At 31.4% G+C, this 26059-nt stretch overlaps 1 protein-coding gene across 1 annotated transcript; it reads left to right on the plus strand.

Annotated features, from left to right (window-relative positions):
- The first annotated feature begins 20649 nt into the window (after positions 1-20649).
- Positions 20650-25180, plus strand: LOC149554560 (RNA binding Plectin/S10 domain-containing protein). The gene is made up of 5 exons (XM_089828605.1): positions 20650-20747; positions 20870-20918; positions 22534-22816; positions 24561-24696; positions 24796-25180. The coding sequence occupies exons 1-5, from the start codon at positions 20745-20747 to the stop codon at positions 24892-24894; spliced, it is 570 nt and encodes a 189-aa protein (XP_089684731.1). The 5' UTR covers positions 20650-20744; the 3' UTR covers positions 24895-25180.
- Positions 25181-26059: the final 879 nt, after the last annotated feature.

The following is a 26059-nucleotide window of genomic DNA, read 5'->3' on the forward strand; positions in this document are numbered from 1 at the left end:
AAGAATTTAGGATATAAAGGTTTAGGATAAGGGTTCTGACTTGACATAATTAGAATTTAAAAGTTAATGTCAAGGTTTAATATTTTGTAAATTAGGCGCATGCAATCATAAAATGGATGTAATCATGTGAACTCAAGTCACACTAAATAAACCCTACGCGATGCTAGAAAACTATAAAGTGTAATAAGATTATGATCTTGTAATATGGATTAGCTCTTGAAAATGCCCATAATTCACTTAGAAGCACTTGCAAATCACCTAGAATGATTTGCATAACCTTATTACAAAAAATGTAGATATCTCAAAAGCTTGAGTTGATGGAACATTTATAGAAATCTCTGGGAGTTCAATGGTTTGGATTCATTCTCCATGAGTGGTGGAGGTTGAATCCTTGATTGATCAATACATGATTAATTTTTATTGGTGGGAATTAATTTCATTTTCCATTAGTGATGATATGGATAATTGATCATTTTAATTAATGCATTTAATTAATAGTTCTAGCCATAGGATTTAAAAACTTGATTTGATTAATTATGTTAGGATTAATTAATGAATCAATGCCCCTTTTTTTTAATTATTTTTTTATATTAAATTATTGATGTTTTGTCATGGGCCTCTGGGGCAAGAAGCCAAAGGAGAGCCCACATAAGAAGATGTCATTAGGGGACTCTAGAGAATATTGAAAGTAGCACAGTACCAGGTGATAGTCTAGACATAGGTGGTCATCTGACCTAGCAAGGTAATTGATCATGATAGGCAGATTACATCTAGCTAACTTCTCAACTGAGGATTACACAAGGTGAGGCCACTTATCATAACTCTGGAGAGGCTTACTATTATGATGAATACTCACTTAGGATATAAAGGTTTAGGTATCTGGTGGAAAGACAAGTTATTCACTTCTCTAGATATATTCTTAGGCATCCAAGGGTGTAGTCCCTCCTACTCGCACTAATGTTCCACCTCCACTGCTTGATGGTGAGGGGGGGTTATTTAATTAGATGCCTGATTCCTTCTTCTCTTCTAATTTTTTTTATGATGTATCATTTTGAGACCTTGATATCAATGTTTAATTAGTTTTAGGATTAGGGTTCAATTTGGTTTACTATTTGATTAGGTTTATGCTTAGGTTTCAATTAGGACAAGAGTTAATAAATTGAATCAAGTTTTAAAGTGCTAAATTTGGTTTTAGATATAGAATTATAGTTAGAGCTTTTAGATTAAAAACCAACATTAATTCAAAAATGTTAGGTTTAAATTTTATTTTAAAGTGTTGAATATATTATTGAGTTAGGTTTAAGTTTAGGGTGATTTGGTTTAGTCTTAAGGTCAATGTTTAACTTGGTTCAATCTTAGGGTAAGGGTTCAATTTGGTTAATGGTTGGGGAAATGATTCAAGGTTAAATTTGTTTTGTATTATTAAGTTGGGATATATAATTAGGTTTATGATCATGGTTTAATTTAATTTGGCTTGTAAGTATAATATTAATTAGTTAAGGGCTAGGGTTAGCTTTCAATCTAGTTTGATATTCAATTTGGTGTAGGTTTTAGCAAATTAAGATTATGGTTAGGATGACAGTAAGGGTTATGATCAGAGTTTTGGTTAAAATTGGGATTATAGTCAATCATAAATGACGCCCAGCCAAGGGATCCAAAGAACTAATCAAAAGTTTTACTAAGCAAGCAATAACATACATACAATAATTTACATTTATAAAAAACATAAGAGACTACATTCCTTAACGAGCACATTTACATATCATTTTAAAATAATTATAAGTACTAAAAGTAAAATAAATAACACATCCACATGAAAGAATAACTACTTGAGTTCAATCCATTTAAATAATATACATTTGTTCTGAATGCCACTTGGCAAATTAATTCGGAATGCACAATCATCCACTATACATGTCACAGGTTATGAAAGGCTAAAAGAATATACATTTATAAAATAGTTTACATCATCCATTTTTTATCCATGATACAAAGTACAATACAATTTAAGTAAAATCATTAAATACTAAGTTTTGTGTTTGGATCCCTTGATAGGGTGTTACGTGATTAAGTACTTAGTTATATGTTTAGGCTTTTATTGTACATAAGTGTATGGTTAGGTCGAGGTTATATTTATTTTTAATTACATGTTTAAACAATGAATTTAGGTTGAGGTTATATGGTTCTAGGTCGAGGTTATATTTATTTGTAATTACATGTTTAAACAATGAATTTACATCTAATCTAATCATTCAACATTGTAATAAATACATAAATTAAATACATTTCAAAACATCTAAAATAATAGTTTTTTAAATGAACATTTACAAAACTATATTTAAATTAACAGATACAATAATCTAAACATAATACTCAGTAACAATGTAAATTTACAATTTTACGTATACTAAAATTGAAAAAATAATAAATTAACGTACATATAAAATGTAAAGTTGAAAATAATTAAGTAAAATAGTACAAAACATATTAAAATACTTGGTATATCGAAGACTAGCAATAGGGGGTTGTCGGTAGAGCTAAAAATCAGGCTCCCATATCTCTCTCTAATCAAGCTCCCATTTTCAAAGTCATGAAAATGACTTTAAAAATGCCAAAATTGGGCATATATGAGTTTTTAAAATTGGGTATCCAATTTCAAGCAAATCAGATACCCAATTTGTAAAGCAATCGGGTGCCCAATTTTTAAGCACTTCGGGCATCTGATCCACTTTTTACAAATCGGGAACTCGATTTTTAAATCGTGGCTTGAGTGCCCAAAGCATGAATTTAAAAATGGGTACCCGATTATAACAAAATTGAGTACCTATTTCAAAGTACAATTTTGCGGATTAGATTGCAGGTATCGGGTATCAACTTCCCTGAATTGCCAGGATGAGCATACCCTATCACATTATCTCAATGGTAAGAGAGGGGAGATAAATCCTTAAGTCCAAATCCTAAATATTTAACCTATTTGTAATAGAAAATTAGGACAAGTATACAAGTTGATTACCTTTCGAATGTGTCGAATGATGTTAATTTGTGATTATAACCCTTTAGTTTGATCTTGTATGTGTTTTTGCTATGATGGGTTTTCATATTTTGTTTTATGATTCTTTGTGATTTTTCTATTAATTAAGTCAAATTAAATGATTAAATTAATGATTTAATTTAATGGAAAATTATTATGATATTTTAATATTTAATTATATTTAATTAAATGGAGTTTAATTAAATTAAAAAAATTAAATTTGACGATAAAAGTTATAAGTTTAATTTTGGAATGTGATAATATTTATTTAATTTAATAATAATATATTTAGAGTTCATTTTTAAATAAATGCTAAATACTATTATTATTTAAGTTAATAAATATTTTATCATTTAACATTCAAAAATAAATTAAGAAGTGGAAAAGATATTAATTTATTAAAGCTTCAAAATTTCATAATGCGTGCATGAGATTAAAATTTAATAAATTAATTGAAAAGAGAGGTCAAGTAAAAAAGTTAAATAAAGTTATTTTATAATTTAATAAATGTGCATGGAAAAGATAAAGAAAAGATAAAGAAAAGTTAATAAAAGTTAGAGTCTGGTGAGTAAGGAGTCCTCTCAAGTGAACGCACAATTAGTGCTCGAATTTTAGGAGAGAACTCCTTATCACCAATTGAGGGTTCATTTTCAAAGGGACTAAAGTTTTGGGAAGGGACTGCGAATTTTGGAAGAGGAAAGAATTTTGAAAGTGAGAAGGCTTTGAGAGGAGAAATTTCTCTCACAATCTTCTTTGTCATAGAGATTAGCATCAGAGTCCAGGTAGATGCTTGTGATTATTCACATAGTTTATTACACCTTTTATTTTTCCGTCTTCTTCGTGACTGTGGATTGATTGTATATGTTTTACTGTGATGAATCTTTAATCTTGTAATTTGAAATTTTTGATATGCATTTGTTTTCATCTATATATGGAAGATCAAAATATTAGAGCAATTTTCCCTCCATAGAATTAAAATTTGTAAATTAATCAGGGAAGGGATTGAATTAAAATGGAATTTTTAAACAAAAAAATTCAATGGGTTCGTTGTATTTTCTCTATCAAATTAATGTTGGGTATATATATATATATATATATATATATATATATATATATATATATATATATATATAAAATTTTATAAAGGGGGGGGGGGGGGGGAGCTTTATTGATTTGGTATTATATTAAAATATTTATTAAAAAAATATAATATAAAAAATTATTATTAAATAATGGTTGGGAGGCGGGGCAATCAATTCCCCACCTCTCGCCTTGGCAGGGACTGTCGCACGGTAGTAGACCCTACTACGTACAACAGGTACTACTGTTACGATAGACCCTGCTATGTACAATAGTAACTATTGTCACGACAGTGGGGTGCCATGGGCAGCACCCTTTCTTTTGAAAGGTTGCACTTTTTAAAAAAAAATTTTGGATAGATAAACGGCCGAAGCCTAGGTTATTTTTTATTATTATTAAGATTAATTATTATTATGTGTTAATCACGAGTAGATTCGAACCCAAGACCTCCCCAATGAAAGGCTCGCAATTTACCAATGCATTGTGTCTAGACTCTTGCCTTTTGTTAAATTTTTTATTATTATATTATTATGATTTAATAATATTTATTAATAGGCAAGAGCCTACAACACAATGGTAAATTGTGAGCCTCTTATTGAAGAGGTCTTGGGTTTGAATCTACCCGTGCTTAATAAAATAATAATTAATAATAATACATAATAATTAATCTTAGCTTTGACCTCTTACCGATAAAAAAAATTAAGATTTTTAATATTATTTAATAAAATTTATTAATAAGTTTTAATATTATTTTTATTATTGTATAATATTTTATTAATACGTTTTAATTTTAATTTTAATTTTATTTGATAATTATTTTTATTAATAAGTTTTTAAAAATTATTATATGAATTTAGTAATAGTGTTATTAATTATTAATATTTTATAATTAATAAGATGTTTAGGGGGGTCTTAGATTTATTTAATTATTATTAATAAATTTGATTTTAATGAAACTGTTAATTATTTTATTTAAAATCAATGGGGATTATTTTTAATAATTTAAATAAATAATTACCCTTGGAGTATTTTAGAAAATTGTCTTAAAATCAAATAGGGGTAATTTTGTTTTCGATTCGAATATTAAAATGGGTTAATTGGTAGGGCTAAACTATGAATCATATCTACTTAGAACATATATTAAATTGGAAACTGAAACCTTACATTTAACTCAACATTATGTTTTCAAAATCAAACCAAACTATGATACATACACTCTGTTAGCTATGTGTTGTCTATGTTTTGGGTCTGGGTTGACTGGTTTTAGGATGTTACTAGAGGCTTGGGAGTTTTGCATTTGTGACATTATGATGATTTGATTTCGATTTTTTATACTCAACCATGGTAATGTATCTGGTATGCTCTATGTTGTGTGTTGATCTATTGATTGTTATTCCTTTCAAGTGTTCTTATGTGAAGCTGAGGTGAATGTTATGACCTACTTGACTTAACCATTTTGGAGTCTTCGATTAGTTGTATTTGGATTACTTTTCAGTCGCTTTTATAGGACTGAGGTGTTTGGTATGATTTGTTCTTGGTGATGTCATGTTATGACATATTTGACTTAACCATTTTAAGTCTTCAGTCAGTATTTTTGGGATGCTTTCTAGTTGCTCATAGAGAACTGATGTGTTTTTATGAATTATCTTTTGATGCTTTCCAGTCACTTGTATAGGACTGAGGTGATTTTATATGATTCTTTGATTTGTACTTTTATGAGCCTAGGGTAGGTTATCTAAATGTAATGTCGGGAAGTGGCTTATAATGGAGGCCGGGGCCCTAAGTGGCTGCTAGGGTAACCCATTGTTAGTTGTTTAACAAGTGAAAACACTACACTAAATGAGAGTAAAATGAACCTAATAAGAGTCTTTGTATGTTGTTTCCCATGCCTTGAGTGTTAGTATAGACTAGGATGAGAGTAGAGAGAACGCTTGGTTGTGACCTTGCATCGTTAGTATGCATTGTCAGTAGAAAAGGATACTAGCGCCGCATAGGGATCACTAGGGGGCTAGGGTCCTGAGAGACTACTAGGGTAACTCTAGTGTGATTTGTGTGATGACACTTGCTCGCTCACATAGTAGGTTTCCTACGTGTCTTTGTGTGCCTCTGGCTATAGATGCCAATTTATCTTGGAACCTTTGAGTTAGATTACTCTTAGGACTTCCTGGACTTAGAGAGTACTTTTGATATTTGTATTGATATCTTGTTTAGGACTTGAGACTAACTCCTTAGTGTGGTGGGAGTGGGCCTTTTTGGGTTACCATGTGGTCGGGTGGTAGTGCTTTTTACTCTTACCATTGAGATCTGTCTATTGAACCATGGCCAAACTTTCGTTGTCTACATTTCCTTTCATTCTATGTTTATATCTTATGATGGATGGTTATATCTTTTATGATGGATGGTTTCATTTATGGTACTCTACCTTGTATCATGGATTTGAGGAGGATGATGTAATTCTATTTTTATAAATGTATATTCTTTTAGCCTTCCATGCCCTGTGACATGTACAGTGGATGATTGAGCATTCCAAATTTTATTGCCAAGTGGCATTCAGAACAAATGTATATTATTTAAATGGACTTTGGACTTTTAATTATTCTTTCATGTGGATGTGGTATTTGTTAGGCTTAGTATTAATTAAGTTTAAATGTGACTCAACATCTTGGGATCCTTAAGGAATGTAATCTATTATGTTTGCTTATGTATGATTGTATGTTATTGCTTCCACTACTTTATGTTTGATGTGTATGTTATTCTTTCTTTTTAAAAAAAATATTTGGCAAACTTAGAAAAACTTTAGGTTAATTCTTTTGGATCCCTTGGTGGGGTGTTACATGTTACCCATAGAAATATACCTGCTTGGGTAGGTAGGAAAAATTCCAACATAGATTGAGAGGGATATCAATTTGGTCCCAACTTTGGGAATTTAGGATTAATTCATAATCTTTCTTAACATTGTACCTGTCATTGTTGGAGGCACTCCAAATCAATTTATCATGTCTATCTTTATGGTTGACTTGTCTTTCATTAATTAATTGTTCATATAATTTATTTTTATGATCTTGAAGGCTTGTTTCTTCTATCGACTTCCATCTCCATACTTCCTTTTGATTTTCTAAGATTTTGTGTTTATAGTCCCCTACATGTGTAACCCAAACATTTGATAGAGTGATTTTAATATTCATGGAGAGATTACAGGTATCCAGAGATGGGAATCTATCCCAGGAGTCTTCCCAGAACAATGCCTCCCTCCCTTGTCCTATATCCCATGTTAGGTTCTTAGATATAATAGACTTGCATTCCATGTCTTGGAACCTTTTGGTGGGTGGGCGGGGGGGTTTAAGGGTCTAAAATAATGACAGAGGGTCAGTATTATCAGGTATTTTTTATACATAATCTTAGCCCACTTACTCTCCTTTTCTATATACATTCTCCATGTTAGTTTTGTTCCAAAAGCTTCATTTTGCTAGCTTAAATTTTTAACACACAGCACTCCTATTTCTTTTGATTTGCACATGTTTTCCCATTTGATTAGAGCTAGCTTTTTCTTATCCTCGGTTCCATTCCAAAAAAAGTCTCTCAATTTCATGTCTATTTTATGCTTGATTCCTTTTGGTAATGGAAGACAAGACATTTGGTAAGTTGGTATGGCTGAGAAGACTAATTTTTTTTGATGACTCATCTTGCCTTGGTTAGCCACCTACTTTTCCAATTGTCAATTTTCTTCCTAGTTTTTCTAGGGTAGGGTCCCAAGATTTGTTACTCTCCTTTTCTATATACATTCTCCATGTTAGTTTTGTTCCAAAAGCTTCATTTTGCTAGCTTAAAATTTTAATACATAGCACTCCTAATTCTTTTGATCTGCACATGTTTTCCCATTTGATTAGAGCTAGCTTTTTCTTATCCTCAATTCCATTCCAAAAAAAATCTCTCAATTTCATGTCTATTTTATGCTTGATTCCTTTTGGTAATGGAAGACAAGACATTTGGTAAGTTGGTATGGCTGAGAAGACTAATTTTATTTTGGTGACTCATCTTGCCTTGGTTAGCCACCGACTTTTCCAATTGTCAATTTTCTTCCTAGTTTTTATAGGGTAGGGTCCCAAGATTTGTTGTCTTAAACCCCTTTATCTAATTGCATTCTTAGGTATTTACATGGGAAGGAACCTTTCGTACGTCCCATTATGTGGCATATGTTATTTTCCATTTTTGCATTTATGTTTAGGAATTTTTTTTTACTTCTCAACATTTACCTTTTGTCCTTAGGCTTTCATGTATGTGTTGATAATCTATTTATAATTTTTAGCTTCTTCTATATTGCTTTGTCCTAGGAGGATAATATCATTTGCAAATTGTCGATGTGTTATGTTAGGTATTGTCTCTGTGATTGAAACTTTTTTTTATTTTACTCTCGCTTTGGGCTAGTTTTATTGACCTCCCAAAGGATTCTGCCACAATGATAAATAGGAAGGGAGAGATGGGGTCACCATGTTTGATCCCCCTGGATGTACTAAAGAAACCTTCTGGTGTACCATTTATTAGGAGTGAGATTTGGGAGTTAAAATATAGTTGAAGATGAGGTTTATCCATTGATGTGAGAAGCCAAAAGCTTATAGTGATTTACATAAGAATCTCCAATCCACTTTATCATATGCTTTCTATACATCTAGTTTCAATAACATACATGCTTCCTTTTTGGTTCGAGCTGAGTGAGTCAACTCTTGAATTATTATGATGCCATCTAGAATTGACCTATTTGGTATGAAACCAATTTTCTCTTCCAATATCAATTTAGGTAGAACTATTTTAAGGTGGTTTGCTAAAGCTTTGGTTAGAATTTTGTATAATGTGTTGCAAAGTGCAATAGGTTGGAAGTCTCTTGGGTTTTCATAACTTGCTTTCTTTGGTATGAGAGTGATGAAGGTATTGTTTATTTCAGCCAAGAGGAAGCCCAAATTTCTGGTTGTAGTTTAAAATGCTAATGTTGTCTAGAGATAGAGAAAATTATATGTTTAGAAAGATGAGAAGTTATGTAAGATTATGGTGGTAATTATGGTTTGAATTTTACAACTATATCAAAGGTTAAATCACTAGACAACCTTCGTATAAAATCATCAATCTCCTTTAATCAATATTCAATAATATAAACAAACCATATGCAATTATCAGACAAAAGGAAGAGTCTCAATTATAAGAACTCTTACTATAGTGCAAAAAGTACAAAATCTCATACTTTCCCTTAATATATATGACTCTATGTGTGTTTACTTCATCATTTTTTGTTGGCTTCTTATTTCAATATCCTCTTTCCCTAAGGAATAAAGTTGATGTTTTATAGGTATGGTGAGAATATGTCCATTGTGGTGATGCAAATCATTTTTTCTTTTTAAAAGAAGTTGTCTTACCAATCCAAGCTTTTGCTTCTCAAAATCCATGTAAAACAAGCAAACCATTACCTTGAAACTTACATAAAGTATATTAAATTTGGAAACAAAAATGTGTCTAAAAGCTTCTCCTTTTTTTTGTTTACGTTGTGAGTAAAAATACATGCAATTTAACCATCTTTGCCTTTTGTTTTCCTCTTCTACATTTCTTTTAGTTTTAAATAAAATGTATATGATTTTATTTTTTTGATTGGTAAATTTATATGAATTTAAGAATAGTTAAATTTAACTATTTCAAATTAATAATGTTTAGTTTGCATAGCCCTTACTCCTTTTACTCCTTTAGGTGCAAATGCTACTAATTATGTCGAGAGGCATCTACAATGGCAAAAAGCATTCCTAGCATGAGAATATGCCGATAGAATCTTTGTGTAAACAAAAAAGAATGTCTTGTAGTTACAAAAGTGGTGGTGGAAGGCCATTCAAAATACAATGTGCTGAAAGGGGTGGTGGAAGGTTGTTCATTTCTAGCGGTGGAGGAAAGTTGTTCATTTCCAGCGATGGAGGAAGGTTGTTCATTTCCATTTCCATATGTTCGTATTTTTCTTAAAACCAAGAGTCACACGTGTCTTTTACAAATTCTGTTAGTTTACAATGCTTGGATATATGGATCACAAGGAGAAAATGAAACACATGGAAATGAAGAAGAAGATGCAACATGTACACGTAACAAGTTGATATGATTCATATTCCCATTACCTGCCAACTATTGAATGAGATTGACGTTACAAGGAGACTAATGTTATGTTGGTTAATAAATCAACAAATGCCTGAAGCTTCTATATATATGAAGTTCTCAAACAACATTTTCCATTTCTTAGCTTTAGGCATCAAGTTTTTCGTACAGGTTTGTTGTTTGAAAATTATTTGTTTACTTATTCTTAATGTTGTTTGCAGAAAGCGTATTTCATTCTGCATAATCTTACTGTGTTTTCATCCATATGCATGGTAGTGTAGAAGAGAGTTGGTATTGAATCGATCAACATAAGCAAGAGGAGAAGATTGTGTTTGGAGGTACGGTATACATTCCAATGATAGTTCAATATTTTTTAAAGAAATTGTTGTTAGTTCCATATTAATGTAATTTGAATGCGAAAAAGACAGTCACTAGCAATTGCACAGTACACATAAATAATGTGAGCGGTTGCTTCCTTTGCTCATAATTGCAATAGTAACTTTCCCATTTACAATTCCTTCCATTAGCTTTGAGTGGTCAATTTTCTTCTATTTTAGAAAAATAATTAACAAATTAACTATGTGGAATCTGAATGGCATGACCATTCAACAACGTAATAATTCAATATAGGTAAAATAATAATGAGTTTTGAAATTTTGCAAAGTGTCTTATGCAGCAACATTTTTGTATCTTGAACAGATATCACAAACATCATATTATTTTAGTAAGAAATTTTACATATACATATGTTATGATTCTCTTACAATATTTTAAGAGATAAGAAATTTAAATGGTGCATTCATGAACCTATGTGAATTAGAGTCCACACTGAGCCCCTACAGAGAAACATATAGTAAAAATATTGATAAAAGAAAATTTGATGATGTAAGTTCCAAGAAAATTTGTAATAAAGAATATAATAAAAAAAAATGGAATACTTGACGCTTTCATTTATTTATTTTAATTTTAGTTCATTTTTTTAAATCCAAGTTTGTTATAATGGTTAAAATTTTTAGTTGAATTCGGATTTCTAAGTAGTGTTCAGCGTATTTATTAGTAAGAAGTTTTTACTAATCTTTTGTTAACGTTTATTGATTCAAATGAGCAAGATATTTGTAATCAATATACAGTTCAAAATAAATGTCCAACAATACTAAATGTTAATGAACTTCAATTCTTACATAACTCGCTTATATATACTTAAATTTACAAAGTATTAATGTTTAATAATTAATTCAATAACAAATAATGTTAAGTTTTGAAGTTTATATTTTTTACTAGAATGAAAATAAAAGCTTCATTTCTTAAAAGCTTTACGAGGACATATTTTTGTATCAAATTACAATGTTCGATTTTAAAGATACCACATCCACTTAATTATAAATTTAAATTTTAAAAGGCATTTAAAAAAGGAATTAAACTATTTGGTTGAAAGAAATTGTAGCTAGACAATTACAAATATTTGTTATTGAATTTAATTATTCAGTTATAATATAGTTATTTACAATTTTATATTATGTTGTGCTTTACGAAAATTTAGTAATAGATTACATTTATTTATTATATATTATTTTTTGAATATTATATTGTGTTTTTTATGGATTCTATGAAAAATCAATCATGGGAATAAATCAAAGCATTAAATAGAATGTTACTTTAAAATTCAAAAACTTATTTAGAAACATTCTATTATAATTCTATAGATGTGTTGGCACTTAAATTTTTCTTCATGTTAGAATTATATGTTATTTAAAAAAAAAATTGTATATTATTATTAGATTTATTATGAAATGCTAAATTTTAATGTCATTTTTTTTTATTGTAATCATATTTCAATTAATGTTAAATTACATTAGCCTTTTAATATTGTTATGTAATGTTAGATTATATTAACCTTTTAATATTGTTATACAAGTCATTTTATAGTTATTTTAAAATTATTAATTGAAAACTCAATTTCATTGTATTCATATTTAAGGAAGGTAGAATGGAGGAACTCATTTGCAATGGAATTGATTGATTTTTTTACCTGTCTATGTTCACATGCATCACCTTATACAGAGATATATCATTTTTTATTATCATTATTTTTGTATTATAGATGAGATAATACTTCTTAGATTTTATGAATATGTAATTGTTCTCTATATAAATAAAAGTTCTCTTTCATGTTCTTACATTTGTGAATCACTTACATTTTTCTACATTATAAGTTGATTTTATAATATTCTTTATATTAGTGTGCATTTTTTTTCTTCATAAACTTATGTTATCTTGAACAACTAAAGACAAATAAGGATCATATTTAGCTACATATTTCATGTACATTATTTAACTACTCTTTAAAATATCAATACACCACCTACAAACATACATTAATTTAAAGTATTTGTTTAATTTATAATCTATTTATCACTTCATAAAACTATGCTCTTAATTTATTTTCCTAACTTTAATCTATTTCCACATAATTAGCTATGGTGAGACCAAGGTTAACCTTTCAATCAAAGTAGTAGAGAAGAGAACACCAAAGGGAATGTCATAGACAATATCAAAGAGACTATTGTAGACGTCAACAAGAACAAATAACAAAAAGCCAAAGACAAGAACAAAGGACAAGGTACAACCAATTAGATAGCGAAAGACGTATTAGAAGAAGGGCTGAACAAATAGTTCAAGAATTGGAAATGCAATAAAGAGATGGAAGAAATATACAACGTCAGAATTCTTCTAAAATCCTTCTCCTTCAAAATGAAGCACAAAATGAGTGTCAAGAAAATTATGGCCAACCAATTGAAAGGTACAACCAAACACCTAATGCAAATATTGGGTTGAATGTTCAAAACGAAAATCCCAACTCAGTACAACGAGTATTTGAAACCCCACAACATGAAAATGTTAGGAGCATTAATGATGATGTTGAAGGAACTATGAAAAACACTACAAACCCAAATGGTCTTCTTAATACCGAGTTCAGAAGATATTAGATGTAGTTTAGGCATCAAATAGATAGTTTGAAGACTCCAAGTATGTGTCATGTTTGTCAGGAATCATATCTTTTTATGAAAGTCTCTCATACTATTGAAGGTCCTATATGTAACAGGTGTCAACAAGAGAGAGATATTCATAGATTTTCTTCTCTAAACCATATAGATCTTGGGTCTCAACCATAAGTGCTTGCAAAGTTGACCCAAGTTGAAGAGATTTTGATTGCACGTGTTAGTCCTATACTTCAAGTTACATGTGCAACTGGTGGTCAATACAAGTACAAGGTACATATTATATGTTTTCCTCAACATGTTGAAGAAGTATCCAATTTTTGCCTCATGCAATTGACAAGTTGCCAATAATTATTGTTTGTAGATGGGATCGATGTGGCACTTATTATAAATTTACTGTAAATAGGGAGTGTGTGGATAGAGCTTTGAGGTACAAAGTAGAAAAAGATCCCTTTTATGCACATGTTACAATTAATGAAGATGCTCTCAATGACTTGACCCAAATTTTTGGTGAGAATAATTTTAATAGGTCGAAGATAGTACACATGGAGTTTGATTCCAATGCAAATGAGGTCATTTTTGTTGGTCCACTCATTGAGGCAAATGTAGGTAATATACTTGACCATACTACATCTATTGCCTCTAGACCACCCAATGCTCACAGAGAAATGGAATTAATTCATGCATGGGTTAACAATCCATATTTAGTTTCATCTCAATTAATTGATTGGCCAGCTATAGGTGCATCTCCTATCAATGAATATGTTATGTCTGGATTCTTAGATATGGCTTTTCCAACATTGTTTCCTGATGTAAGATGTGACTGGTTAGAACCAAGAATGAAGCGAATTTATCTTCATGAATTTGCTAAACATTGAATTTAGTAGAGGGATCATCATTTTGGTAAACATCCAAGGTTCAAGTATTTTATGACAAACATGATAATGCAACATCGTGCACAAAGTTCATCATCTATATTTGTGAAAAGAAGTTTACAAGATTTACCAATTACAATCAATGAGTTACGTGAACATGTAGATAATATGCCATATAATAATTTGGTTGATAGGTTGATAAGGTTTGGAACAAGTTTGAGAGGCACAAGGTCATATTGGGCTAAATGTAAAGGTGAATTGATAGACTTGGTTCAAACTCCTACAATTTTTTTTCACATTTAGTGCAACAGACATGCAGTGGCCTGATTTACACTCATTAATGCTAGGGACACTAGCAATTGATCCGTGGGAGGCTAAAAAATGGAGAAGACAAAATATCATAGACTATCCTCATATTGTTGCACATTACATGCATCTCAGACATACAATGTTTAGAAAAGAAATACTTCAAAAGGGTATGAGAGTCAAAGTCTTTTGGTGTAGATACGAGTGGCAACAATGAAATTCACCTCATGTGCATGGATTTCTATGATTGGAAGGGGCACCAAACATGGACACTATTGATTGGTCAAATGAGCAAGAGAGGAAAAGTGTTGAAAGATATTTTCATTCTATTATTCATGCATTGAATCCTAGACATGATGCACACCAAAGAAATATACAGGTATGTTTTGAATGATATTATCTCATATCTCACTATGTTATGACAATTATAAATTTATTTATGCACAAATTTATTAATAACTAACAATAATTCATACAACTATTTTTGCACTTTTCAACATTTTGGTCAACATCCATGTCTGAAAAATACTGCACAACTAGCACAGATGGATATTGATCAAGACTATGAAGAGATATTGAACTGTGTCGAAAGACACACTATCTGCAAGGAGGGTGCATGCGTATGTAAAAAGAGGGAAAGAATGGTTTATAAGTAATTGTTCAATGAATTTAGAGTTTTATGTCTATTTAACACATCAATTATTTATGTACATCAATAGAAACTTATAATTTTATACCTCTCAGGTATAATGCTCCTTGGCTAGTGAATTTGGGTGGGTGTAGATTATACTAGGATGCAGAAACAGGTGAAAAATAATTTGACCTAGAATGAAATGATGATAGAGTTAACACACATAATTGACACATCTTGCAACTTTGGAAGGCAAATGTAGATTGGCAACCTATACTTTCTAAACATGCAGTTATCAAGTATATTGCAAAGTATCCTTCAAGAGTAGAAAGAAGTTCTGAAACATATCAACAAACATTTATCAAACTTGGAAAATCCTGATGATCTTGTAGCAAGGGCATACATAAAGCTTCTCACTGAAATAGTTATAGAAAGAGACATTGGAGCTCAGGAAACATGTCACATGTTAGAACTTCCACTTATGGAGAGTAGTAGAAAGTTTGTTAATCTAAATGTTTCACGTGAAGTTTTCAAACCTGTAACTATTAATATAGAGAATAATGAAGAAGATCATACAAAGTCTTTTATACAAGGGTATAAAACAAGACCCCTTTGTATGGAAGATATAACATTAATTGATGCAACAAGATCTTGGATATAAAATCCAAAGAAAAGAGGAGATAACAAATGGGGGCCAAGAGAAATAGCAGCTATAGTTAGAGTTTTCCCAAGGTTTATATCGATTCCTCCACAAGACTCCAACAAATGGGTTGATTTTTGTTCATCTAAGTTATTGTTGTTCAAACCTTTCCATGACATTGAGAGGGACATTGGTGATATTGATGATACTATAGTGGCCAATTGGGAGTCACTCCAATATGCTCCTTGGCATGTTCAACGAGCTGGACAACTAGAAAATGATGAAGCCGCAAGTGACTCAGATGTAGAAGATGTTGTACGTGCTCAAGAAAATACTAAAGAGCATGAATGGGAAATCATATCTAGATTGCATCATGGTCAACACATGAAAGTTTCTAAAATAGACATGTTGGGAAGAAGAGATATTGATAGGAATACACATTGGTCTATTGAATATCAATGTGAAGATAATGTTGTTGCGACTATCAACTTCATTGCTGAAATGAAGAAATGTCAATGTCTCATGCATGATGACATTCCATAATGCATCAACTTTACCAGTCTTAGTGGAAACCAACAAAAGGCCATTGACATTATTATGACACATTACCATAGCAATCAGGTGGGGAACCTTGTATGCATGATAATTCAAGGAACTATAGGAATGGGAAAATCTTATCTAATTAGTGCCATCAATCAATCTCTTCATATGGATGAAATGCCAAATCTTTCTCCACTTCTATTACTTGCACCAATTGGAGTAGTAGCTTTCAATATAGGAGCTTCAACAATTCATTCAAAACTACGAATACCAATAAAAGATTTTACTCAACTAGAGGGGGCACAACTTCTAAGTTTTCAAGAAGAAACGACTCGCATTAGATGTATTTTGATTGATGAAATGAATTTCATTGGTCAAAACTTGTTGGAAAATATAGATTCTCATCTTAGAAAAGCATTCCCACAAAATGCTGATAGAAGTTTTGCAGGTAAAGCTTTTTTGCTTTTAAGTGTATTGTTTATGTCAACTAATATTTACTATACTATCCATATGTAGTATTCATAATACATTTTTTCAACCTTTATTTTCTTTCTTTCAGGACTTTCTATTATTTTGGTTGGTGATCTTAGTCAGTTACCTCCAATCAATGATAAACCATCATATGCTAGCCAAAGGCGAGCCAAATTATTGTGGCAAGAATTCAAAACAATGGTTACATTAGATAAAATATTTAGGCAAGATGGTCAAGACAATGATCAACAAAGATTTCGTGAACTTCTAAGAAATTTGAGAGATGTGAATCCCAAGATAGATGATTGGAATCTTCTTATGATGAGGATCCTTATACGGCTTGATTCTCTAACCAATGATGAGTTTGACAAAGAAGTACATTTATTCTGAACCAATGAGAATGTCCACAATCATAATAGGAGAATGTTGTACTCTTTGAGGTATCCTATTGCACACAACCTTGCAACTAAGACAAGGAATGGTACAACATAGTTGAAGATGGTTCAAATGATGAACTTGAATTAGAGTTATTAATTAGTAAACATTCCAGGGTGATGTTGACTACAAATCTTTGGATAGAACCTGACCTTGTCAATGGAGCTTTGGGATATATACAAATTATTTTGTATAGACTAGGAACTAGTCCTCCTCAATCATCGACCTATGTCACGGTCGAATTTGATAATTATTCTAGAATACCATTTGATGACCACCATCCAAAAGTAGTTCCTATAACCCCATTACAGAGGGGAAGTACCTTCCAACTACCATTAAGATTCGCATGGGCATTGACAATTCACAAATCACAGGGACTAACTCTTCCAAAAGCAATAATTGATACAGGTACAAAGGAAAGAGCTAGATTAACATTTGTGGCTATTTTTCGTGTAAAGTCTATTGAAGGATTGAGAATAATGCCACCATTTACATATGACCGCTATGAAAAAATGAAAAGTGGGAAGCAACTTTCAAATAAGAAGGCAGACGAAATGAGATTGAGAAGCCTTGAACATCAATGATGTAATAATTCATAATTAATTATTCTTCTTTTTTGTGTCAAATTCGTGCTTTATTAGTTTGAAACAATGCATTGGTATTAGATGCTACAAAATTATGTTTTCTTATTCTTCAATGTATATGAATGGTCATTATAATGTCATGTTTCCATACACAAAATTTCATTGCAATTTTCAATGCAATATGGTTTTTACATTGATATACTCTACACTTCATAATGTTACTTAACTTATTATGTTATACAAAACATTTTGATTTCAAATTTATATACCCCAATTAAGTATCATTGAAATGATTATATTTTTAAATTTATATCATATTTTCTTTCAGTAATGGCACCTTCTAACAGAGAGTCAAGGATCGTTGACATGAGCCCAATAGCTCCAGCAAGCTCCAACCATTTTTTTGAGATAGAGTTTGATAGGTGCAAGAGGATAATTAAAAAGTCTTGTATAACTATGCTCATAACTCTTGAGAATGAAGCTCTGGCAATTGATGGTGTACAAGAAGTTGAGATAATTGAGATGGAAGATGTTGCGAGATTTCTCCGTAATGCATTTGTAAAAGTAGACATGTTTCCATCCATGATGAAAGAAGTGTACTGTGGTCAATTAACAAACAAAGGTCGCAACACAAATTTTATCTTTGAAGAAAATGTCATGTACTTACATCATTATGGCGAAATGTTCTCCATGTAGTGAATTCATATCTTCCAATTTTGTCATTTTACTTTATCTAAATAACTGTAATATGAGATATAATTCTCCTTTAGTCTATGTATGAGAATAATAACATCCAATTTCACAACAAAGTCCCTGTTTATTTCAATTGTATATAAGTATATAAGTATACTATGATTATATATAACCCTGATGCTAATCCAAACTTCAACTATAGCCCTAATGCTAACCTTGCCTCTAACCCTAACCTTCATTCTAATCCTAACTCTAATTCTAACTCTAACCCTAACCCTAATTGTAGGACTAATTCTAACTCAAACTCAAACTCTAACCCCAACTCTAACCCTATTAATAACCCTAACCCTAACCCCAAATCTAACCCTCACTTTAACTCCAATCATAATCTTGACTCTAATCCTAACTCTATCTCTAATTCTAACCCTAAACTTAACATTGACCCCGACCCCAATTCTAACTCTAACCCTAATCCTAACCCCGATCCTAACCCTAACCCTAACCCTAACTCTTACTCTAACACTAAACCTAATCCTAACCCTAACCCTAACTCTTACTCTAACCCTAACCCTAACCCTAACTCTTATTCTAACCCTAATCCTAACCCTAATCATAAAAATAAACAAATAAATCAATACTAACTTTATAAAAACAGAAAATTAGAAAAACACTTATATATAAATATAATATATAAATTAATATTTTAATTCTAACTCTAATCATAATCCTGACCCCAATCCTAACTCTATCTCTAATTCCAATCCTAACCCCAACATTGACCCTGACCCCAACTCTACTCTAACCCTAATCCTAACCCTAACCATAAAAATAAACAAATAAATCAATACTAACTTTATAAAAAATAGAAAATTAGAATTATATATATAAATTAATATTTTAAATTAATAAATATAGAAAAATACTTATATATAAATCTATATAAATTAATATTTTAAATTAATTAATATTTTAACTCTAACTCTAATCATAATCCTGACCCTAATCCTAGCTCTATCTCTAATTCTAACCCTAACCCTAATGCTAACCCTGACCTCAACTCTAACTCTAACCCTAATGCTAACCCTAACCCTAACCCTATCTCTTACTTTAACCCTAATCGTAACCCTAACCATAAAAATAAACAAATAAATTGATACTAACCCTAACTCTAGCACTAATTCTAACTCAAACTCAAACTTTAATCCCAACTCTAACCCTATTAATAACCCCAACCTAATTCTAACCCTAACCCTAACGTTGACCCTGACCCCAACTCTAACTCTAACCCTAACCCTAACTCTTACTCTAACCCTAATCGTAGCCCTAACCATAAAAATAAGCAAATAAATCAATACTAACTTTATAAAAAATAGAAAATTAGAAAAATACTTATATATAAATAAATAAATAAATATATGCATATAAATTAATATTTTAAATTAATAAATATAGAAAAATACTTATATATATATATATATATATATATATATATATATATATATATATATATAAACTCTAACTCTAATCATAATCCTCACTGTAATCCTAACTCTAATTCTAATTCTAATCATAACCCTAACATGGACCGCGACTGCGATCACAACTCTAACTCTAACCCTAACCCTAATCCTAACCCTAACCATAAAAATAAACAAATAAATCGATACTAACATTATCAAAAATAGAATATTAGAAAAAAAACACACACACAAACACATATATAAAAGCTAGTAGCAATCACCGCGCACATGGAAGATATGATTATATATATATATATATATTATCATTGATTGGAAAATGGGTAAATTTTCGGAAAAAAAAAAACATTTAAGAAATCCTCCTCCACAAAATCACAAATAATTTTATATACATCTAAAATATTTATACATATTCTCTCTCTAATTTATATCAATTGTTTAATTCCTATATGCTATCATTGATTGGAAAATGAGTAAATTTTCGGAAAAAAAAAACATTTAAGAAATCCTCCCCCACAAAATCACAAATAATTTTATATACATCTAAAATATTTATACATATTCTCTCTCTAATTTATATCAATTGTTTAATTCCTCGATAATTTATCTAAAGGGTGCCTTCCTCTTCGGCCAGATGAAAACCCTAAATATTGCCTAGTCACCCTATTCAAACCGACATGGCAATGACATGGCATCTCACTCATCTAAATATATTTGCATGTTTATCAATTATCAATATACTCCGATATAGAGAATTAGGGTTTTTAAGTACAAGAAAGGAGATCGGGTCTTCTCTTCAGACGATTAGAAGCACCGAAGTAAAGCGAGAAGGGTTTTCCAGAGGTTCCTTGTTCTCGCAAAATGGTAAGCGATATCAAATTTTCCTTTCATTGTTCTTGATCTGCCTTGATCCATTCGCAGTGCATGTTTGAATTTTTTTTTTTCATGGATTGATTGAACTGTTCTGTCTTTTCATTTATGCGCAGTTGATTCCGAAGAAAAATCGAAATGAGGTCTACAAGTACCTCTTCAAAGGTCAGCTGTTGTTATCGCTATTTTCGTTATAATATTATTTACATGCTATTTTTTGGATTAAATCACATTTTTCTTGCAATGACTGCGGTCTGAAATTTTTTGTTTTCCCCTTTTTTATCCCTCCTTCGGGCGATCTAGGAATTTTGGGGTTTAAGCTCTTTTTGCCTTCAATGGGTATGGCCAGATTTTCTTTCAGTGGGTATGTGGGCGATTTTGTTGTACATATAAATTTGCTTTCTTTTTTCTAGATAAAATTTCACTACTTTCTCAGTTGCTAATGCTTGTTATTTACAGAATTAAATCAAACTTTCTTACAGTTTACACATCTTATTCTTTTAAATAATCAGTATTTGGTGTCTTCTCAGATGTATAAGAGTTTTCTCTCAATAGGTATATGAGGATGTTTTGATTTTAAATGGGTTTGTGTATTTCTTCGATTAAAACGTATTATTTAATGCGTATTCACGCAATATCTCTCAACAATTTATCGAACTATACTGATCTTTTGATGGTTATAATCCGGCAATATTTAGCATCTCACTTGTCATTTGTGGTATATTCGAATATAATCCATTTTTGTTTTAATTTTGGTAATCGGGAGTATTACACTTCACAACTTTTGATTGCGAGATTTCTGCATATTCTCGGGTTGGTTTGACACTTTTTTCAGTGGGTGTTGCAAGGAACTTTTATTATCTTGAAAACTGGAAAAAATGTCCTCTTTAAGCTGTCTAGACTCTGGAGTATTGCTCCATTTCCGCACAGACTACTTTCAGATCTGTTGTTTTTTAATTTCTGAGAAGGATGATTCATTCGTTTAGGGTTTATAAGCTTCCTTAGATTTGGTAGATGTTTGTTCTATTCAAATGGTGCATCCTATTTTTCACTATACTGAAGTTTCCCGTACAATTTTAAAATGTCCATCGTATCTTTTGTTAAATCCACAATTTTCCAATTGATATTTTAGCAATTCTCTATCTGTAAAGACATTTTTCATTTTTCAAGTCGCTTGGGTTTTAATTGTATGTTTTTAAATTAGTTTTTCCATTAAAAAAAATCATTGCCTTGTAGTAATAATTGAGAAAGGAATTTTATATACTTCTAACAACTTCTTAGCTTTGAAGGGAGTGTGTTTGTGTTATTTGTTTTGCCAGTGAGGGTCTAATAAGCCAGATTTTGTCCAATTGTATAATACTTGTATTAAACTCTTCCTCAGAAGAGTAGGTCACCTAAATTTGGAGTGTTAAACTAGATTTAACAAGGTAGTGATCTTAGTTATTACTGTACAATTTTCAAAATTTTTGGTTGTTCTGTTTCTGTAGGGTACTGTAAATTTTAGGGTGGGTTTAAATTTAGCAAATGAGAGTAATGGAGATCCTTGGGGCTTTATATTAAGTGGACCTCTTATGAACCAGACTGAACATTTTCAATTCAAAAGGATCATACTTATGTAAATATTACTTTAGTTTTTTGCAAACATTTTCAATATTACTTGTTTAGCTTAATTATGAAGTTTTTTCTTAATTAATGTAATATTTGAACTCTACAGTTTTAGTAATTTCATCATAATTATTTAATGTGAATCCTGGTTTTCTCGTCTTGTCTTGTCTTGCAGAGGGTGTGCTTTATGCAAAAAAGGATTACAATTTGGCCAAGCATCCTGAAATTGATGTACCCAATCTTCAGGTAATCAAATTGATGCAAAGCTTTAAGTCTAAAGAGTATGTGAGGGAGTCATTTGCGTGGATGTATTACTACTGGTACCTCACAAATGATGGCATTGAGTATCTTCGCACGTACTTGAATCTGCCATCAGAAATTGTTCCTGCAACATTGAAGAAATCTGCCAAGCCATTGGGTAGGCCCATGGGTGGTCCTCCTGGCGGTGACAGACCCAGGTACGAAGGCAATTCTTGTTTTTAACAGTCACATGCCTTGTGTTATTGGAAATGGAGGAGAATTAAAAAAGAGAACTCTATTTTATTTGAATGAGTGATATACATAAAAACTTATTTCAAGTGAAAATGACTAACTAGAATCCCTATAAATGATGATCACATTATTTATTCTGGATATTTCTCATTAATAGAACACCTGAACTGAATCTTTTGCTCTGCAAAGCAAAGTGCAAGGATAACCATTATTTTCTCATTGGGTTTTTTCTCCTTCACAGTCAAATGATTTCAAATAATGACTTGCTTTGACGTATTGTATTATCATGACTGAGTCACCATAGTATTGCTGGGTGTTATTCTAGTCAAGACAATTAGAGTCAGAGGTGATACCTGATTTTTCTTTTGTCTCTTGCCAAGTGACATGCCTGATATTCATCTGCTTGTTTTCTAGTCAAGGTTCGTTTTTATAATTAGTAATTACTACTAAGGAAGCAGATGCCTCTTAGGTTGATGTTGGTCTTTTTACTCCGATGGTTTCTTATTTAATGTGTTTTCATGTGCACTGTTTTCTATTGAGTGAGCTTATTGTAGAATTATAAGTGTTTTTTGTGCTTAAATATTAGATGAGCATAAATTTGGATAAAATTTTCTGCTTTATTTTTTGCTGTGCGTGCCTATCTGTTAGCTGGAGGAAGTACTGCATCTCTTCTAAGTTCTTGATCTTGTCAAATAGCTTTTGAATCTGAGTGATTTCAATATGGTTTGCAAGTTTCACTTTTTTTCATTAGTACTTTTTAAAAATGTACTGCTTACAATTTTACAAACTATAAATGTTCAAGGTGTGGCACTAACTTGGGTGAGTGGAAGCAATGGTGTCCAGTAGTGTCATTTATTTTGCTTTTTTAATATTGAATTTTTGCTTAGTTCTTGTGTGATATGGGATTTGCTCTTTTTAATTCAGCCTTGATTTGTGGAGTAAGTTGACATTTGCTCGTTTACTTAGACATTGTTGCTCATATTTGCAGTGGTATCTTTTATGTGTTGCTTGCTTTCAACATTCTTTCCATGTTCTTGCTGTAGGGGCTGTATTCTGTTTCTAAAATTTTCTATATATTTATAAAATCCTTTTGATGTTCTTGTTGAGGTTGAGCTGCATTCCCTACTGGCCTTGCCAAGCTGCTATCAAAGCTGAGCCTGGTTTTCATATTTTTTTGCTCTTATCAGATTGTTTCATGTTAAACCTGTTGCATGTTAATGCAATAAGCATCGTATTGGATTCTTACACAGATGCACCGTTTGCCAACTAGGTCTATCTGACGTTGAAAAAATTTTCAACATTTTTTTTTGGCTTTTTGATGTTAATTCATGATTTTGTTACTGTTTTACTCAAAACGTTTTCTTTCCGGCTGTTCTTTTTAATTTACAACCTGATTGGGCTTGATGGTGAAGGTATGCATACTTAATAGAGTAGTCACAGCTTTGGATCTGATGGAGGAGTAGATTATGCACTACAAATTTAATAGTTTTGAAGTGGAGTCTCCTGCAGAAAAATTGTCTTGGTAGTATTGAATTCTCTAGTTGAATTAGCATATGATTTTGTAAGCACAAGTAGAGTCTTCTGAATTTGTAGTTCATTGTAAATTTCTATGTTGGGACTTTATTGCCCTGAGCATGTAACTGGGATATGTGCCGTTTTGTTTAAATATGGGTGCTATTTTATCTTTTCTTAACATTACATTTGATGCAGAGGGCCACCTAGATTTGAGGGTGATAGACCAAGGTTTGGTGATAGGGAAGGATATCGTGGTGGCCCTCCACGTGGAGCACCAGGAGAATTTGGTGAGAAGGGTGGTGCTCCCGCTGAATATCAGCCTCAATTTCGGGTATGTTCTGTTTTATTGACCTGCCTTTTTATCTTTTCCTTGAAATCAGACGTGTAATTTTATATCTTCGCTCATTCTTTTTTTGTTTAAAAATCACAGGCACCTGGTGCAAGACCAGGTTTTGGCCGTGGAGGTGGTGGATTTGGTGGAGGTGGTGGTTATGGGGCTGCCCCTGGATCTTCAGGATTTCAAGAGTAAGAATGGTGTACTGTGCCAAAAAATAGAGGGGTGTTTGTTTTCACCCCTTTTCTCTATTTGACAAAGCCCAAGTGTGTTATATCCTTGACGAAGGAGAACAAATCCTGAGCAATAGTGGCTGAGTGCATTTTTGACATTTAAGGTGCATGTAGAACCTTTTTTGAATGCAGCAAACAAATAGATTTCCTGGATAGCCCGATTTTGTATTAGATTACAATTTAGTTATTTTGTTTGTGGACCTACTGGAGGTGGCAAATCATTTTTAATATTTATAATTGTTTTGAAATTTGAAGTCTTTGTTCTCATTATATTGAAGCATTTAGCTGCGGTCTTTGCATTTCTTTTGAATGTAGCCACTTATCTTTTAAAGTTTGGAATAGCTCCAATGTTTATTTGGGAATATTCATGCCTTAAAAGTGATTTCAACTGAAAAATACTGGGGATGTTTTTATAGTGCACATGGTTTTTTGGAGCTTCAATGTTCAGTAAATATTTATTTCTTGTCTTAACATTCTGATGGCTGTGCAATATTCCAAAATAATCTGCTTGTTCTAAAATCACTGTGTTCATAATCTGCATTTCCCCATGGAACATTTAAATACAATTTCTTTTTTCTTAATTTGTTTGTCTGCATTTAGGCTTTGTCTTCATATATTAATTTATAATTTTGGTTTCATGGGTAAGGTTGTGCTCTGCTTTTGCATGCCTGTATTTATGCTTTGGTATTTGAGAGATTGGTTAGTATTTATATATGGTTTTGGCCTCATTGGTAAGGTGTGCTCTGCTTTTATAGATTCTCCAGATCTTAACATATAAATGTTTCCCAAGAGGCCGACTTCACTTTCTTTCTTGAGATTGGTTGCATTTTTGTGGCATTTTTTGCATATACTCATTATCAGTATTGAATATCCATTCCATTTTTTGTTCCTGCTTCAGTTGTATTGTTTTTTTTATGATCGGTAAGAGGCCAAAGCCAAGACAAATTATTATGTATTTTTATTAATTATTATTTTATTAAGCACGGGTAGATTTGAACCCAACACCTCTTTGATAAGAGGCTCACAATTTACCGTTGTGTTGTAGGCTCTTGCCTTTCTTCTGTTGTATTGTTAATGAACATAGATGCATGATTTTTTTGCAAAGGAAACACGGAGTAATTGTCATT

Source organism: Cupressus sempervirens, chromosome 5 (genome assembly GCF_028749045.1).
Source record: "Cupressus sempervirens isolate cs-2001-9-10 chromosome 5, ASM2874904v1, whole genome shotgun sequence".
In the NCBI taxonomy this organism is placed as follows: Eukaryota; Viridiplantae; Streptophyta; class Pinopsida; order Cupressales; family Cupressaceae; genus Cupressus; species Cupressus sempervirens.

Coding starts and splice junctions, on each gene's coding strand:
- LOC149554560 (XM_089828605.1), top strand. Junction 20,919..22,533: donor CTACAAGTACCTCTTCAAAG/GTCAGCTGTTGT, acceptor CTTGTCTTGCAG/AGGGTGTGCTTTATGCAAAA. Junction 22,817..24,560: donor CCTGGCGGTGACAGACCCAG/GTACGAAGGCAA, acceptor CATTTGATGCAG/AGGGCCACCTAGATTTGAGG.